The sequence below is a fragment of the Cibotium barometz genome, chromosome 59 (assembly GCF_041138505.1).
Source record: "Cibotium barometz isolate CiBa-2024 chromosome 59, ASM4113850v1, whole genome shotgun sequence".
NCBI lineage: Eukaryota > Viridiplantae > Streptophyta > Polypodiopsida > Cyatheales > Cibotiaceae > Cibotium > Cibotium barometz.
The window spans coordinates 9,968,861-9,984,181 of record NC_141104.1 but is presented as its reverse complement, the minus strand read 5'-3'; the positions used below and the strand labels follow the sequence as shown (position 1 = coordinate 9,984,181).

Sequence of the window (15,321 nt, the reverse complement as noted above, 5' to 3'; positions counted from 1 at the left end):
CTTTCCATTAAAGCTTCAAACTTGATTTTTTTCTTGCTCTAATCCTTCCCTCCTTGCTCTAATGACCCAAGTGATGTTGTGAATGATTGTTGCTGATTCTTCTCTTGAGTTTGAAGTGGTGGCCAACCACATGAGGTATCCAAATCCTCATTCTCATCAAGCTCCATCATCAACATCACCCTTCAAGGTTTCAAAGCTTTTCAAAGTGTGCTTATAAGCACACTTTGTGTTTTTTAAACACTAATGGTGATCTTAATCACCAACCAAAGTGTTCTTTAACACTAATGAAGCTAATCCCCATCAAAATTAGTAATTTGGCACAAACCCTAAGTGCTAAACCATAAAAATTACTATTTTACTCTCCTATTTATGCAACATTCTTGACTTAATTAGGGTTGTTGCACTCTCATAAGCCTCTCTCTTTCTAATGAAGCCTAAATATCATAAATTTTTGGTTTTTTCTTCTTCATAAATCAGCCCATTACTCTCTCATAACCTCTTTCAATACCCAATGTCAAAGGACAACACTCAAATCAAGAAGTTCTCGGGAGAGGGCTTCCACACTTGGCAAGTCCTTGTCAACAAGTACAAGATGATGTCCAAAGACTTTTGGCCATTCATCTCCGGCACTAAGGTCATTGATCGAACAAAGGCTGAAGATATTGAAGATGATGAGAGGGCACAAGCCATCCTCATGCGCTTCATCTTGAGATGAGGCACTCATTCACCATGTGGACCAGCTTCCGACTGCAAAGGAGAAATGGGATGAGCTTGATAAGCTCTATGGAGCTCGTGGTAAGAATTCCCAGATCTCACTCAAAATTGAATTTTTTAGCTTGGAACTCAAAGAGGGAGAAGGCATTGGAGCCTTCATCTCTCACTTGAAGGGCCTTATGGCTCAACTTGCATCAATGAATGCAAGAATGGATGAAGATAATGCAGTGGCTGTTTTGCTAGGCTGTTTTGCTAAAAGCAATCAAGAAGGTGTACCCCACCTTAGCCACCACCCTGAAGAACATACCTAATCCCACCCTCGAAGGAGTCATTCAATCTTGTCTTGATGAAGAAAAGAGGCCAAAGGGAGGAGCTGAATCTTCAAATGCAACCACTTCATCGACTATCGAACAAGCTTTGTCACATCAAGTGGTCAAAGTAAGATGTGCCCATTGGAAAAAGGTGGGTCACTTGGCAAATAATTATTGGATCAAATATCCCAACAAAATGAAATGTAAGAAATGTAAACAAATGGGACATATCACTTCTAAATATCCTAACAAAGAGTCAGAGGCAAACTTTGTTTCAGCCTCTAACTCCGCTGAGAAATTGTTTTAAATCTCAATGTAATCACACCTATATTCCAAACCTTGTACGCCTAATGTTATAAAGGCATCCTATGTCCAATACCACCTATTCCATTCTTTCATAGTTGGTATTGAGGGGGGGTATTAAGAGACCAAGGTTATGTGGAAGGGGAAGAGAAGGGCGTGAGTGTGAAGGGACTTAAGGTCCACTAGCTCATCTATTTAAAGGTGGAGCTAGGAGGCATTTTTGTATTGAGCAAGGCCAAGTTGTATTCATAAACAACTTAATAAGCAAGATATTGTTCTTGTATTTTGCGAGTCCCTCTCCTCCACACACTTGATCTATCATGAGCACCACGTTTTCTCAACATACTATAGTAATAATAATTGAAGTTGAAAGAATGTTAAGAGGAGTACTTTATGTAAAATGCACTTGTGAATATCATTGTTATGGAGCTTTTGGATCTCTAAAGTATATGTTTGCCATTTTTTTCATCAACTACATAAAGGTGTCTACATAATAACTATTTTAAAGGATTTTAAAATATATATTTTTATATATACAAAAAACAGTATAATCATGCAGTTGCACATAAGTTTGACTCTTACCACATCATAATAGTTTTTTTCAAGGGAAACATTATTTGTTATGGTAATAAAAAATAGATAGTAATCATCGGTAGTACGATGAATTAAATGGTTTAATCTATGAAAATGTAGGAAATATTCCTAGAGGACCACCATCAGTTGACCAACAACCTTGTACCACTACAAATGTTGCATCTTGTAGTGAGATAAGAGGTGTGAATTAGGATGGTGCCAACATAGCCTCACCACCAACATGAATTGACCAACAACCTTGTACTACTACAAATGTTGCATCTTGTAGTGAGATAAGAGATGTGAATTAAGATGTCTCTTGTTTTGTTTTTTTTTTCCCCAATTTAGTGTTCCTTTTCATGGACTCAATTTGACATAAGACCTTCATGGTCTTCACTTATGTATTTATGTATTGGTTTCATGGGTCATTTTGGCCTTTCATAGACGTTAATAGAACTTTCTTTCTCCATAGACACTTCTCTCTTCCTCGACCCCCCCCCTCTCTCTCTCTCTCTCTCTCTCTCTCTCAGCGTACTGGGGACGCTTCAACGAAGATCTTCTGGTTTCTTATCGTCTCTCAAGGGAAGACCCTGGAGACACAAGTCCCATCTGACCTGACTATAAAGTGCTCCTAGCTCTTTCTTGTTCCATGATGTCAATTCTCTATAACTCATTGTCTATGCAATTAATTTAAAACCATATGATTTTTTTATTTTGGATTTGTCTCATTCCATTCAAATTGGCTCGAGTAACTAGGAATTTGTACACAATAAGGCACCACAATGTTTTTTTGATTAATTAATTTAATTAGTCTAATTAACTTTACGGATTGTAAGGTTTTTTTCCATTAATTATGAATAAGCAGATGTTGGCGGGCGGGCATCCATGCACTTCTATTTTTGGGAGGCATGTTGACAATTGTCATCTCTCCTTGCAGATTTCGAATAGGAGTCATCCTCCTCGCTCGTGATTCTCTCTATGGCCATGTCTGTCTGTATAGCGACACTCCTCTTTGATTTGCACATCGTTGATCGGCATGGAGATGCTCTCTCTCTCTCTCTCTCTCTCTCTCTCTCTCTCTCTCTCTCTCTACTACTACTACTACTATATCGAAGTTAGGGGCTCTCATCACCCGCATGTTATGCTTTCGGGAGAACCACGCTGCATAGATCGTTCTTTCACCGTAGCTACCCTTTCCTACCATGGGGGAGGAGACTCATTGTATATCTGGAAAGGTCCCATGGATCATAATTTGGCCTTCCGTGGGGACGATAATAAACTACTCTACTCTACTCTACTCTACTCTCTCTGTGCAAAAACAACACTTCTCTTCGCTTGAAGCCACCGACTTAGCATCGTAGCGTTGGAATTGGACCCCAAAATGGCAGCTGACCTCACCTCCACCACTCTCAACCTATAAGGGGGATGGCAGAACTGGAGATAGTGGGCAAGGGAAGAGCAAGAGAGGGAGGAGGAGGTATGCCACGATAGTGACCATGCAGGAGGTGCTATTATGAAGCTCTTTATCTCTCTCGATCATCCATGCCTCGCTTTCTCTCTCTTGTCAAGGGAGGTACGTTGTCGTGGTGGAGGAGGAGCTAGTTGCCGTGAAGGAGGAGCCGGTAGCTTTGGGAGGTGCCACATTGCATTGAATGGATGGTTGCATTAATTAAAAGCCACGCCAATGGCATTTAATTAATACACCATATAAAAAGTTTGTGTGGTATATATACCATATAAAAAGCTTGTGTGAATACATTCAAATAATTAAACAAATCAATTAGAAAGGATAAATTATTACGAGTGTAAAGGCCGACTTAAGGGCAAGGCTAGGGTTAAAAACGTGTGTGGCTCCGCATAGCCGCGGTTCTCTCTCTCTCTCTCTCTCTCTCTCTCGCGTCTGTCTGTCTGTCTGTGTGTTCACCATGGCCCTAGATCTCGTCGCCGCCCCCTTCCCCGACGGATCCCGCCCCAAGAAGCGGCCGCGACTAGGCTGGGATGACCCCGGCCCTGCCTTCTTTGCTGAGGCTGCTCGCCTGCAACTGCAGATTGCTACTCAACTCCTCAAGGTAAGATCTGCACCTGTCAGAAAAGGGGTTCAATCGTTTGGTCTAGGGTACAGTGGAATAGAAGGCATGTGTAGGGTGAGATAATCATGTTTAGGGTTTCAGTAATTTTGGGTTAGGGTTTGTCTCAAGGCTAGCGAGGTGCCGTAATTCCCAAGCGGGTACCCTATATTAAGATTTCCTCGCCGTTGACACAGCACAGGCAGAAATCAGTCAGGTTTTGGCGATCAGAAAACTTCAAGTTTTTGTTTGGAGTAATCGGGTAGTGATTAAAGAAATCATGGTTTACAGATTTAATTACTCGATCTAATCAAGTTGACCTTTTACCCATGGCGTCCTTAATCAGTACATCTTATGCTTGGAGATGGGTTGTATGTTTCTTGTTGTAGGTCCATCCTGCCCTCACTAATGTTCAGGATGCAGAGAATAAGGGCCTCCCTTATGTCCAGGATGCACAGACGAGGGGTGTCCATCCTGGTACTGATTCCTCAAGCTTCCAGCAGAGTTCCACTGCTCATCAAGCAACAGCACCGGGACATGGAGACGATAAAGATGGACACTATAATTTCGAACTTGGAGAGAGTCTAACACCTCGCTGTAATATTTTGAAATCCACACCTTTCATAAGTTTGCGAGAGTCATACAGTTCTAATAGTCAGGGGGAAGTAACATATAGCTAATTTGAAACAAGGTAAGCTACATGGGTAAATGGATTTTACTTATGGTGAGCTTCACGTGTGCTCATGATTCATCACGTTGCAGACAAAATTCTTCGGAAGATGGGTGAAGGTACATTTGGGCGGGTTTTGGAATGTTGGGATAGGGTTGCACAAGAGCTTGTAGCCATCAAGGTCATACGCAGTGCTGAAAGATATCGGGAGGCTGCAATGATTGAAGTAGATGTTTTGTGCACCCTCGGCGAGAAGGACAGGATGGGATCACGGTCTGCTTCCTTTTTATTTCATGGATCTGAGCTGGTTTTTCCAGCATCACCTGTATTTTGAACTGATTGGACTTCACTTTCTCTCTCAGAGGCTGTGTTCAGATAAGGAGGTGGTTTGATTACCGAAACCATATCTGTATTGTGAGTAACACAAATGCTAAAAAGCCCTTTTGGAGCAGATAATTGGGAGTGCTAATCTCCTTCAGAAGTTATAACATGTGTGAGTGATAAAAGGCTGCCTTGTGCACGGATGCTGACTACATCACAGGTTTTTGAGAAACTTGGACCAAGCTTGTTCGATTTCTTGCGGACTAATGATTACCGCCCATTCTCTGTCGATCTTGTTCGGGAGTTTAGCCGACAGCTTTTGGAATCTGTGGCATGTATGTACTAGCACTCCAGCCTTTTTTAGCTGTACTAGACAGTCAATAATTTTATGTTGGTTCGCCTGCTGGTAGGGTGAAACTTTTACTTTTATAACTCCTAGTAAATAACTGAGTGCCTTGTTAGGTGTGTTTATATATTATACATGGGATTTTATTGATATTGCAGACATGCATGGCCTGAGCCTAATACACACAGATTTGAAACCTGAGAATGTCCTTCTTGTGTCTTCGGAGTACATGAAGGTTGTTGACCATAAGGTAACATTCTGAAGAGTGCAATATGTCTAGGTTGTGATATGGTTGTTAGCTGATTGAAGCTTTCATTAGAAAGTTGATGTGTGTTGCTTTGCTTCGGACAGTTGACAGGCTGTTTTCTTTTACTCTTTTATAATGTGCGAGTATTACCTGGGCTTTTTGGGTGCTTACAGAACACCACAAAGCATGCGGTTCTAATGAAACGGGTTCCTAAATCAAGTAGAATAAAGCTTATTGATTTTGGTAGCACCACAACTGACAGGGAGTGTAGCTTTTCAGTTGTTTCAACGAGGCACTATCGAGCACCTGAAGTGATTTTGGGTTAGTAAAGTCCTTGTGTGCTAGTAGGCTTTGAAGGTGGTGGTTCGGTTTCCTTTTTGTGATCGACTATTCTATTTACTGGTCGGATGCTGAGAACGGCCTTACAAGCATGTTCATGTGTGTATCGCATAAGCAAAATGATCATGTGTCCCAGGATCTGGGTGGAGCTATCCTTGCGATATCTGGAGCGTGGGTTGTATATTGGTTGAACTGTGCTCGGTACTCCTCTCTCTCTCTCTCTCTCTCTCTCTCTCTCTCTCTCTCTCTCTCTGGCAAGTTGAATCGAAGTCTGCATTGCCAGACTTGCTAGAAACACGCTTCAAAGATTAACCGTGAACTTCATGGTGTAGGGTGAAGTTCTATTTCAAACACATGAAAATTTAGAGCATCTTGCCATGATGGAACGTGTTCTTGGGCCAATTCCTTCTCACGTAATCAGAAGGTCAACGTAAGTACGAGTAATGGAATTACAGCATTTAAACGGATATTGGAGGTTTGCAAAAGTTCTGATAGTCTACTCAGGCTTCCCTGACCAGTGGAGTCCTGGCTTGTGATTGTGTGAGACACTTATATTGTTGTTGTGATTAAGATGGTCATTAAGAGTCGAAAACTAGTCCACTTCGTTGATCCTTAGGGTTTATGTAAACCACGCTGGTTTACTTACTGTAATGTGCTTTGCTTAATATTATTTATAAAGTTGATGTCGCATGGAGTGCATGCATGATATGAGCTTCGCATGCAGTTTTGGTTGCCTGATCGGTACCATTCTTTGAGTGGGGGATTGTATGTTCTTTTGAGTGGGGGTTTTGAGAAATTTCTATTGGTGTTTCTCCATTTGGGCTCCGGTACAATATGCCAATCGGCTTTGCTTACCTGTTTTAGGCATGGTTTTGGCTTTGCTCAGTGTCACACTTTAAGGTGCAGGAAGGTGTTCTACTCTCCTCTTAATATATCTTGTGTACAGAGCTGGATTTTGCCCAAACTGTGGTGTTTTATGGCACTTTGGGAACTGTGTAGGCACTGCAGGCAGTTAAATACCTGTAGGCATTGTTTGTGCAAATAGTATGCACGTGATGTTTTCATTTCTCTTTGTTCTGCATGCTACCTGGGTGTAGATGAGACCTAAATCCTTTATCTTTGCTACCAGTTAGATAAGACATCTACAGCTTCTATTTATGCCTTTATTTATATGCTTATATTTCAATGCAGGCGCGTGGGCTAGGAACTTTGTTTGCTTGGGACTTCTTTTCATAGCCTTGCTATTATTGACACTCAGTGTTAACATATCCTCTCATTGCTTAACGGCAGCTCGAACCATTTTTGGACAGTTAGCTGGCTTCCATAATTTTTAAGTTAGGGAAATAGCTTGACCTTTCCATTGGTATACTTTCTGCTATGTTAGCAGATGTACAGATTTTTGTTTGAAGTCTTTTCAAGTTTCAGCCAGCTGCTGGTTTATATTAATTCTTTCTTTCCTAAGCGGTGCCATTGCCCAACCAGTGTGTGTCGTGTTCTCATTAGTTCTAACTTCATGGCAGACTCTGCCCTTCACTGGATAGAAACTCAGTTTGATGGTTTCTTTATTAAGATTTGCGTATCGGTGACATCTTTATCCATGAACATGCACCTACTCCTGGGAGCTGATGACGGTAGTGGATTTTATAGCACATAGTATATGCTATGCATGATGGAGTTGATGATTTGAAGCTTTGTGAGTGGGCTCTTGTGGAGTCAAGATGGTGGTTTTTGTTAAGTTTTGGGACTTTCCATCAGTATAGCTAGCTGGCAACCTTGTAACTGTTGGTGGGCCTCAAGTGTCCTATTCTTTACTTTTTATGACTGTTTGCTATTCTCATGGTTGTTCAGGGGGAGAGCTGATAAATACTTCAGGCATGGGAGAAGATTGAATTGGCCAGACAGAGCTACATCAGCAGAGAGTATCCGAGCTGTCCGCAGATTGCCCCGGCTGAAAGTATGCTTACTAATATTTATCTTCTATTTATGCACTAGTGTTATTACAGTTGGTTTCAGCTGTTTATGCTAATCGCCAAGTTTTGCTTGCAGGATCTTGTCATGGAGCATGCTGATCATTCTGCAGGTTCACTGGTTGATCTATTGGAACAACTTCTAAAGTATGACCCTTCAGACAGGCCAACTGCAACTGAGGCTTTAGAACATCCATTCTTCCAAGGTTCTTCAAGGAGATGACCTACTGTTGATTGGTTTGACTTTGGATTTGGGTGAATGCTGTGAGCTGTCTCTCTGCAATACCAGCCACAGTGAAGAGTACTTCAGTTTTAGATGATCCCTGTGAGCTGGGGTGTTTCAAACTTCTGCACAAGGCAGAGCAATGTTGCAGTGAGCATCACCCCTATTTATCTGTATGTCTTAACATTGGGATTTGTTTGAAATACAGCCCAATGTACTGTATCATTGATAAGCCTGGGCTGGCAGTGATGTGCATTTTCTGTCTTTGTCCCCTCCCATGAGGCATTTTGTAAAAAGTATTCAAAATGAGAATGGAAATACAGATTGTGATGCCCCTCCCTATATCGAAGTTGTGACAATTCCTCACTCGTAATTGAGGCTGTGGCCAGTAGTCAGTCTGCAGTTGATTTAACTCGATCTTGAGGTACACAAACAGTGGCTGTTCAATTGAGTAAACCGGGGCACAATTTGTAAATTAATATTACTCTGCACACATTCACTCATGCATGTGTGGGTGAAACATATGAGGGATTCTCTATCTCACACATCCACACACACACACACATCAGAGGTGCTTTGTGATCTTGGGAAGATTGCTGGCTATGTAACAATTATAACATTGCTATGATCTTGGGGAAACGTTATTAGACCAAATATCTCAGCCGTGGGACTTCTAATTGCAAAAAAATCCATTTATTTTGGATCGTCACAAAAAAAAAAAGCACAATCACATCTGGGGACCATGTTCACAATGCTATGATAAGGTTGAACCTTTATAAAATTGTATAACGCTCAACCTTAAAACAGCAAATCCAAGAGAAAAGAGAAGCTTTGCATTTAATCATGAAGTAGATACGTCCTTTATATCTTTACTATGAAGATCTAAGACCTGATTTTAGAGAAGCACATAGCTTGTGGATGCTGTTAACATTTATGGCTCATACAAAGAGGGTGCAGGCTGTCTGCCACATGTCGATTTAGGGGAGACGAGAGCTTTGTCAAATGTGTACAACTTATATGGTTTGTAGTACTTTTAAGTGATTTATAAAATGTAGGTGGTGTTATAGAAGGCATTTGAGTCACATGGGCTAGACACATGCTATGTGCTAGTACATGGTTTAGATGTATCCTACAAAAAATTGGTAAGAGCTCATATGTTCTGTAGATGTATACTTCGTTCACGAGCCGCCTCTTGAAAATACTTTTTGAACAAGGTATTAGGTTGAAACACAACCTAGTATGAAAGAACACACAAGTGTTAATTAAACATACACAAGGAGCTATATAAGAAAGCTAATGGTTAGATTTTACTTGTTCGAAATGTTGAGATAGCATAAATGTTTGTTTGCCAAAACTTTGTAGAGTCAAATCGACATAAATCCATTTCATGGTTGCTTTAAGACTTTAACACACCACATCCTTGAACAATTTGACATCCAAAATAGTATAAATGTGGAAAGTCTTTAATTCAACTTGAGAATGTTTTGAATCATGCGAGGTGGAATGACTATGAGATATGTAGGTTGCTCCATTATGCTTTCTCTTCACAATAATTGACTTGAAGTTTTTAACTTTGATGTATGATGTATCAAATATAAATTATATAAACACATTATATTTGTCTCTTGCAAACAATTAGGACTCACAACTTCTAGCCATAGTAATATTTTCTATATTCCTAGTTGTAATGGAAGGCTTCCTTGTTGAGGGACAGAGTGGGAAGTGTTTAGAGATCATTTGGAGAGTGATGCACAACCTAGGGATACCTTTGTTGGACAAGATGTCTCAACATTCCCTGAATGCATGATGGAGTTGATGATTTGAAGCTTTGTGAGTGGGCTCTCATGGAGTCAAGATAGCACTTTGGTTTTTGTTAAGTTCCTAAACTTTCAATCAATATAGCTAGCTGGAAAGCTTGTAACTGTTAATGGGGTTCCTAAAGTGTCCTATTCATAGCATTTAACGCCTCCATCACATCCATGTTTTTGCAGGGTGCGATGCCCTTGTTGTAAAAATCTAACCGTTATTCCATCGTCTGCAAATATATTTGGACCTCTTCTCATTCGAGCTCACCTCTGCAAAATCCAGCTTTACTTTTTATGATTGTCTGCTATTCTCATGGTTTGTTCAGGGAGAGAGCTAATAAATACTTCAAGCATGGGAGAAGATTCAATTGGCCTGATGAAGTTACATCAATAGAGAGTATCTAAGCTGTCCCCACAGATTTCCCTGGCTAAAAGTATGCTTTACTAATTTCTATCTTATATCTATACAGTAGTTTTATTACATTTTTTTTTCGTACACACCCGGGACCCAGTCAAGTGGGTGGAGCCGATTTCCCCTTCCAATAATTAGCCAATTATTTATACAGTAGTTTTATTACATTTAGTTTCAGCTATTTATGCTAAAAGTATGCTTTACTAATTTCTATCTTATATTTATATAGTAGTTTTATTACATTTAGTTTCAGCTATTTATGCTAATCCCCAAGTTTTTATTGTAGGATCTTTTCATGGAGGTTCATTGGCTGATCTATTGGAATAAGTGCTAAAGTATGACCCTTCAAATAGACCAACTATAACAACAACTGAGGCTTTAGAACATCCATTCTTTCGAGGTCCTTCAAGGAGATGCCTACTATTGAGTTTAGGTCTATTGGTTAACTTTGAATGCCGTGAGCTGTCTCTCTGTAACATCAGCCCACCGTGAAGAGTAATTTAGTTTTAGATGATCCTTGTGAGTTGGGGTGTCTCAAACTTCTATGCAAGGCAAAGCAATGTTAACTGTTGTGGAAGGTTGACATGGAGCCAATAAATTTATTGCAAAAATATTAAATACCAAACACAAATAGAACAAACAATTGCTCAAGACACAAGATTGGGTCCAATTTACCCCCACACATCCACGCTTCCTTTTGGTGTACTTAAATATATTTCTTAAAATCACTTGTGACGTTCAAAATAGTGTCCTTTTATAAATATGTTGACTTCTTCAAAAATAGCTTGCTTTATTAGGTGTGCAAGCTAATCTACTTTAAAAATAGATGTAAATCTAAAACCATATAAAGATATACATATCTTGTAAAATCATATATGCACAAGGGAGCTTTCACATGTTCCAAATAATATATATATCGTCAATAAATATGAATGATGCCCAAAATAAATTAACGGTGCTTATTGTTGCAAAATAAAATAATATTTGTCAATACTTAAAATAAATCATCTCAAAATATTCATGACCATCACCAGCTCACCTCCATTATCCAATCCAATGATCTACACTTACATCAACTATGCTAACCAATTAATAAATTAATTGATTAAAATACAAATAACTATACGAAACTCATAGCATCAAGACGATGCAACCAATACTCCCACACATGTACGGATTCACCCACGTACGTGTAAAGTAAGCTATGATCGCCCGGATTTAGAAAGGCATCTTAATCTAAACTCGTCTCTAGGAGAATTCATAAAAATGGGAATATACATTTCATGAATTAACTCCAATTTATAAATAATGAAATACGTGAGAACATATATTTCACGAATTAACTCCTCTCATAACATGCCTCGGGGGTGACACGCAACTATCCTCAGTTGTCAACAAAATCATAAATAATCATCATGGGCTAGTATGAACATAAGATGCAATTAAGAATGAATTTTTAAAATTATATTGGTTATTTTTCTCTAACTTTTTTGGTAATTTTGGGGAAAAAAATTAGGCTAAAAAAGGAGAATTTTGGATAAAGAGAATGATTTTTGGAAGGCTAAATACAATTTATAATTTTGAATAATATCTGAGAAAGGAAAAATTTACAGAAACTAAGTTGGGAGTTGAAGGCAGTGGATTTAAATTTTTTTCTAAGAATTGGATGGGTATTTGAAAAAGTTTTTAGAAAAGCTTTAGTAAGATTTAGAAATCTTTTAGCTTAAAAGCTTTTATCTTTTAGCTTAAAAGCTTTTATCTTTTAAAGCTTTAAAGCTCGACAAAAAGAACTCCTAGTCGGGATCGCGTAGCATGCATGCAAAAAATTTAAGAAAAACACGTGCTCAATGCCGTCCATGGAGGGAGAGAAGTGAAGTGAGGCCAGGGAGCAAAGTAAAGGTGGTTTTGAGACCACCAGGAGATGGGAGAAGCTAATCGATAGTGCCAGATCGGGAAGAGGGATAGAATTTAACAAAACCACTTGAAATTTTTGGGTGGTTTTAAAGAGTCTCTACCTTGCTTTATCTCATGGGTAAAAGAAACATGGAGATTTGTTATCCAGTGGACAGAAACATGCTTCTCTTTGAACCTTTAAATTTTATTGCATGAAAATTACCTCCTCCTAATTTCCAAGGCCTCTTTGTCTCGTGGTTCTTCATTGCTTTCAATTTTTGCAATCAATCTTAGCTCTGATACCACTACTGTGGGTCGTTGACATAGACCTAATGAACTAATTGCAAAAATATTAAATACCAAACATAAATAGAGTAAGCAATTGCTCAAGACATAGGATTAGGTCCAATTTATCCCCACACAAGAGTGAGTCCGCACTAACTCTTGGTGTAATTTAATATATTTTTTGGAATAACTTGTGGGGATCAAAATAGTGTCCTTTTATAAATATGTCTTCTTTAAAAACAGCTTACTTTATTGGGTGTGCAAGCTAATCTACTTCAAAAATAGATGTGAATCTAGAACCATATAAAGGAAACATATCTTATAAAATCAAGTATGCGACTTGTATGAGCTAATCATATAAAGTTCTTGCCAACAGTAAATGTTCTTCTCCCTTTGTAAGAAGCTACTTATTATTTTGATAAAAGCCATCTTCTTTCATACACGTGGAAGCTTCTACTAAACGGTAGCTAAATTAAACAATAACTCAATGTAGGTTTCTTCACAATAGCATTAATTTCATTTTCAAGAATCTCTTTTGTATTTATTAATGTTGATATCACTCATTATTAAAATCTTGCTAATGCCCTAAGATATCGAGAGAGAGAGAGAGAGAGAGAGAGAGAGAGAGAGAGAGAGAGAGAGAGAGAGAGAGAGAGAGAGAGAGAGAGAGAGAGAGAGAGAGAGAGAGAGAGAGAGAGAGAGAGAGAGAGAGAGGTAGGAAACATTGGTGGACCAAATATCTCGGCCACGTGATTTTTAATTACAAAAAGAATCCATCTATTTTGGTAAAAAATAGATATTTAGTGTCCCTTTTGTATTTATTAATGTTAATATCATTTATTATTTAAATTCTTGATAATGCCCTAAGCTACCTTGAGGCAAAAGACAAAGAGATCTAGAAAACATTATGAAACCAAATATCTCAGCCACGTGTGATTTCTAATTGCAAAAAAAAATCCATCTATTTTGCTTTAAAAAAAGATATTTTATTATTCTATGAAGACATTATCTTTAAGGTTTGGTGGATTATATTCTTTAAACCTTTCACTTCGATGATTGTGTCACACAAAAAAAAGCATAACCACATCTCGGGACCATATTCATATTAGTGCATACTAATATTCACTCAAATTCTCATGTTATAATGATGTGATAAGGTTGAACCTTTATAAATTTATGTAGGTGTGGTTGAAATACAACCTAGTAAGAAAGAACACACAAAGTGTTTATCAAACATGCACAAGGAACTATATAATAAAAGCTAATGGTTAGATTTTACTTATTCACAATGTTGAGGTAGCACAAAGGTGTCTCTCTCTATTTGCCAAAAACTTTGTAGTCAATTGCCATAAATCCATTTGGATGTTTATGATTGCTTTCGCACCTTGACACACATCCTTAAACCATTTCACATCCAAAATAATATAAATATGGAATGTCCTTAATCCAATCTTTAGAATATTTTGAATCATGCCAAGTGGACAATGCATGACTTTCTGGGATACAGAGAGTGCTCTGATGTGCTTTCTCTCCTAATTAGGCAACTTAGAGTTTTTGAGTTTGATGTGTGATGTATCAAATATAAATTATATAATCTAAACATATCATATAATGTATCAAATATAAATTCTATACTCTAAACATATTATATTTGTCTTTTGCAAACAATTAGGACTAATAACTTTTGGCTATAGTGCTTGTCCAATTTGTGGACCATCACTTGTTACATCATGATGGGATCATCTCAAGAAGGTCATGTATGAAAACCATCACTGATTTCTTTCTTATAATCATCTCAAGAAGGTCATGTATGAAAACCATCAATGATTTCTTTCTTATAATCATGAGAAGTTTGTTCTATCTATAAAGGGGATTCCCCCACATCCTCTAATAGTAGTAGCTGATTAGGAAGTGGTGTGGAGAGGATCAAGCCAAATGCCACCATCGGGTTTGACAAGGTACTCAATCTTCTTTCGACTTTCATATTGGAAAAAGCTAAAAATCAATCATCTTCTAGATATAATTCACATCACATAAAAAAGTGGCATCAAACACTTGGGACCATTTAATTGGTAAGAGAGATTCTCTTCCGGTTCGAGAGGACTTGAGATTGATTTATCGTCTCCCAGCCACTTGGCCGAGCATTCAAGAGAACAAAAAGGTGGTTTTACCTCATGGCACCTTGGATCTTGACACATAAGGAGCATAAGAGAGTGAAGAATAAAATTGTATCCTTTTGTACACCTATAGGTGTCATGCGTTCTTTAAAAGGGGTATTCACAAAAACAAAGAAGAATTGAGAAACACAATTATATGGACTAAAATCACACATTGATTGGAACAAGATGTTATAGGGATGTTCAATATTTATATGTAGATTTCATGATTATTTAATTATGATAACACATTGATTACAATTTTTTGTCGTATATATTTCATTCTTTCCATATGCTTTAGTAGTGGGTGTGGAGCTCAAAAAGTGCATGAGGCCATATACAAAATGGAGACGGTGGTGGTGAGGTATGTGCAAGCATAATTTAAACATGGTTTTCTTTTGTTGTTATGCTAATTTGAAGGGTTTGTTGTGATAGATAAATTAAGTCATCTCCATATTAGGTACATAAGTTCCAAGGAATCTACATTCATCTGCTATTGATGCTGCTCGAGTAATGATGGTGGAGTTAGTGTGTATGATTGAGGAGAACTTCCCAAGATCTATACTCACTAGTGAACTACATCTTATGGTACAAGGTGGAATCATGGTAAGGTAGACCAAAAAGTAATGTCTTGGTTTAACTATCAAGATATATCACAACTCCAATACTATTTACTACTTTTTAGGAATG

At 38.3% G+C, this 15,321-nt stretch overlaps 1 protein-coding gene across 1 annotated transcript; it reads left to right on the top strand.

The window, feature by feature from the left end:
* Positions 1-3,743: 3,743 nt before the first annotated feature.
* LOC147605468 (serine/threonine-protein kinase AFC3-like) lies at positions 3,744-8,414 on the top strand. Its single transcript, XM_086793654.1, has 11 exons — positions 3,744-3,970; positions 4,357-4,564; positions 4,730-4,910; positions 5,000-5,051; positions 5,179-5,293; positions 5,463-5,554; positions 5,725-5,872; positions 6,027-6,091; positions 6,223-6,320; positions 7,739-7,844; positions 7,937-8,414. Exons 1-11 carry the CDS (start codon positions 3,827-3,829, stop codon positions 8,078-8,080), a joined length of 1,353 nt encoding a protein of 450 aa, XP_086649780.1. The 5' UTR covers positions 3,744-3,826; the 3' UTR covers positions 8,081-8,414.
* The last annotated feature ends 6,907 nt before the right edge of the window (positions 8,415-15,321 follow it).

Bases quoted from the DNA above. Each gene is read 5' to 3' on its own strand.
- LOC147605468 (XM_086793654.1), top strand. From the start codon at position 3,827: ATGGCCCTAGATCTCGTCGCCGCCCCCTTCCCCGACGGATCCCGCCCC. The intron at 4,565-4,729 runs GTAATATTTTGA...ATCACGTTGCAG, and splicing joins AGAGAGTCTAACACCTCGCT to ACAAAATTCTTCGGAAGATG. The intron at 4,911-4,999 runs GTCTGCTTCCTT...TTTCTCTCTCAG, and splicing joins AAGGACAGGATGGGATCACG to AGGCTGTGTTCAGATAAGGA.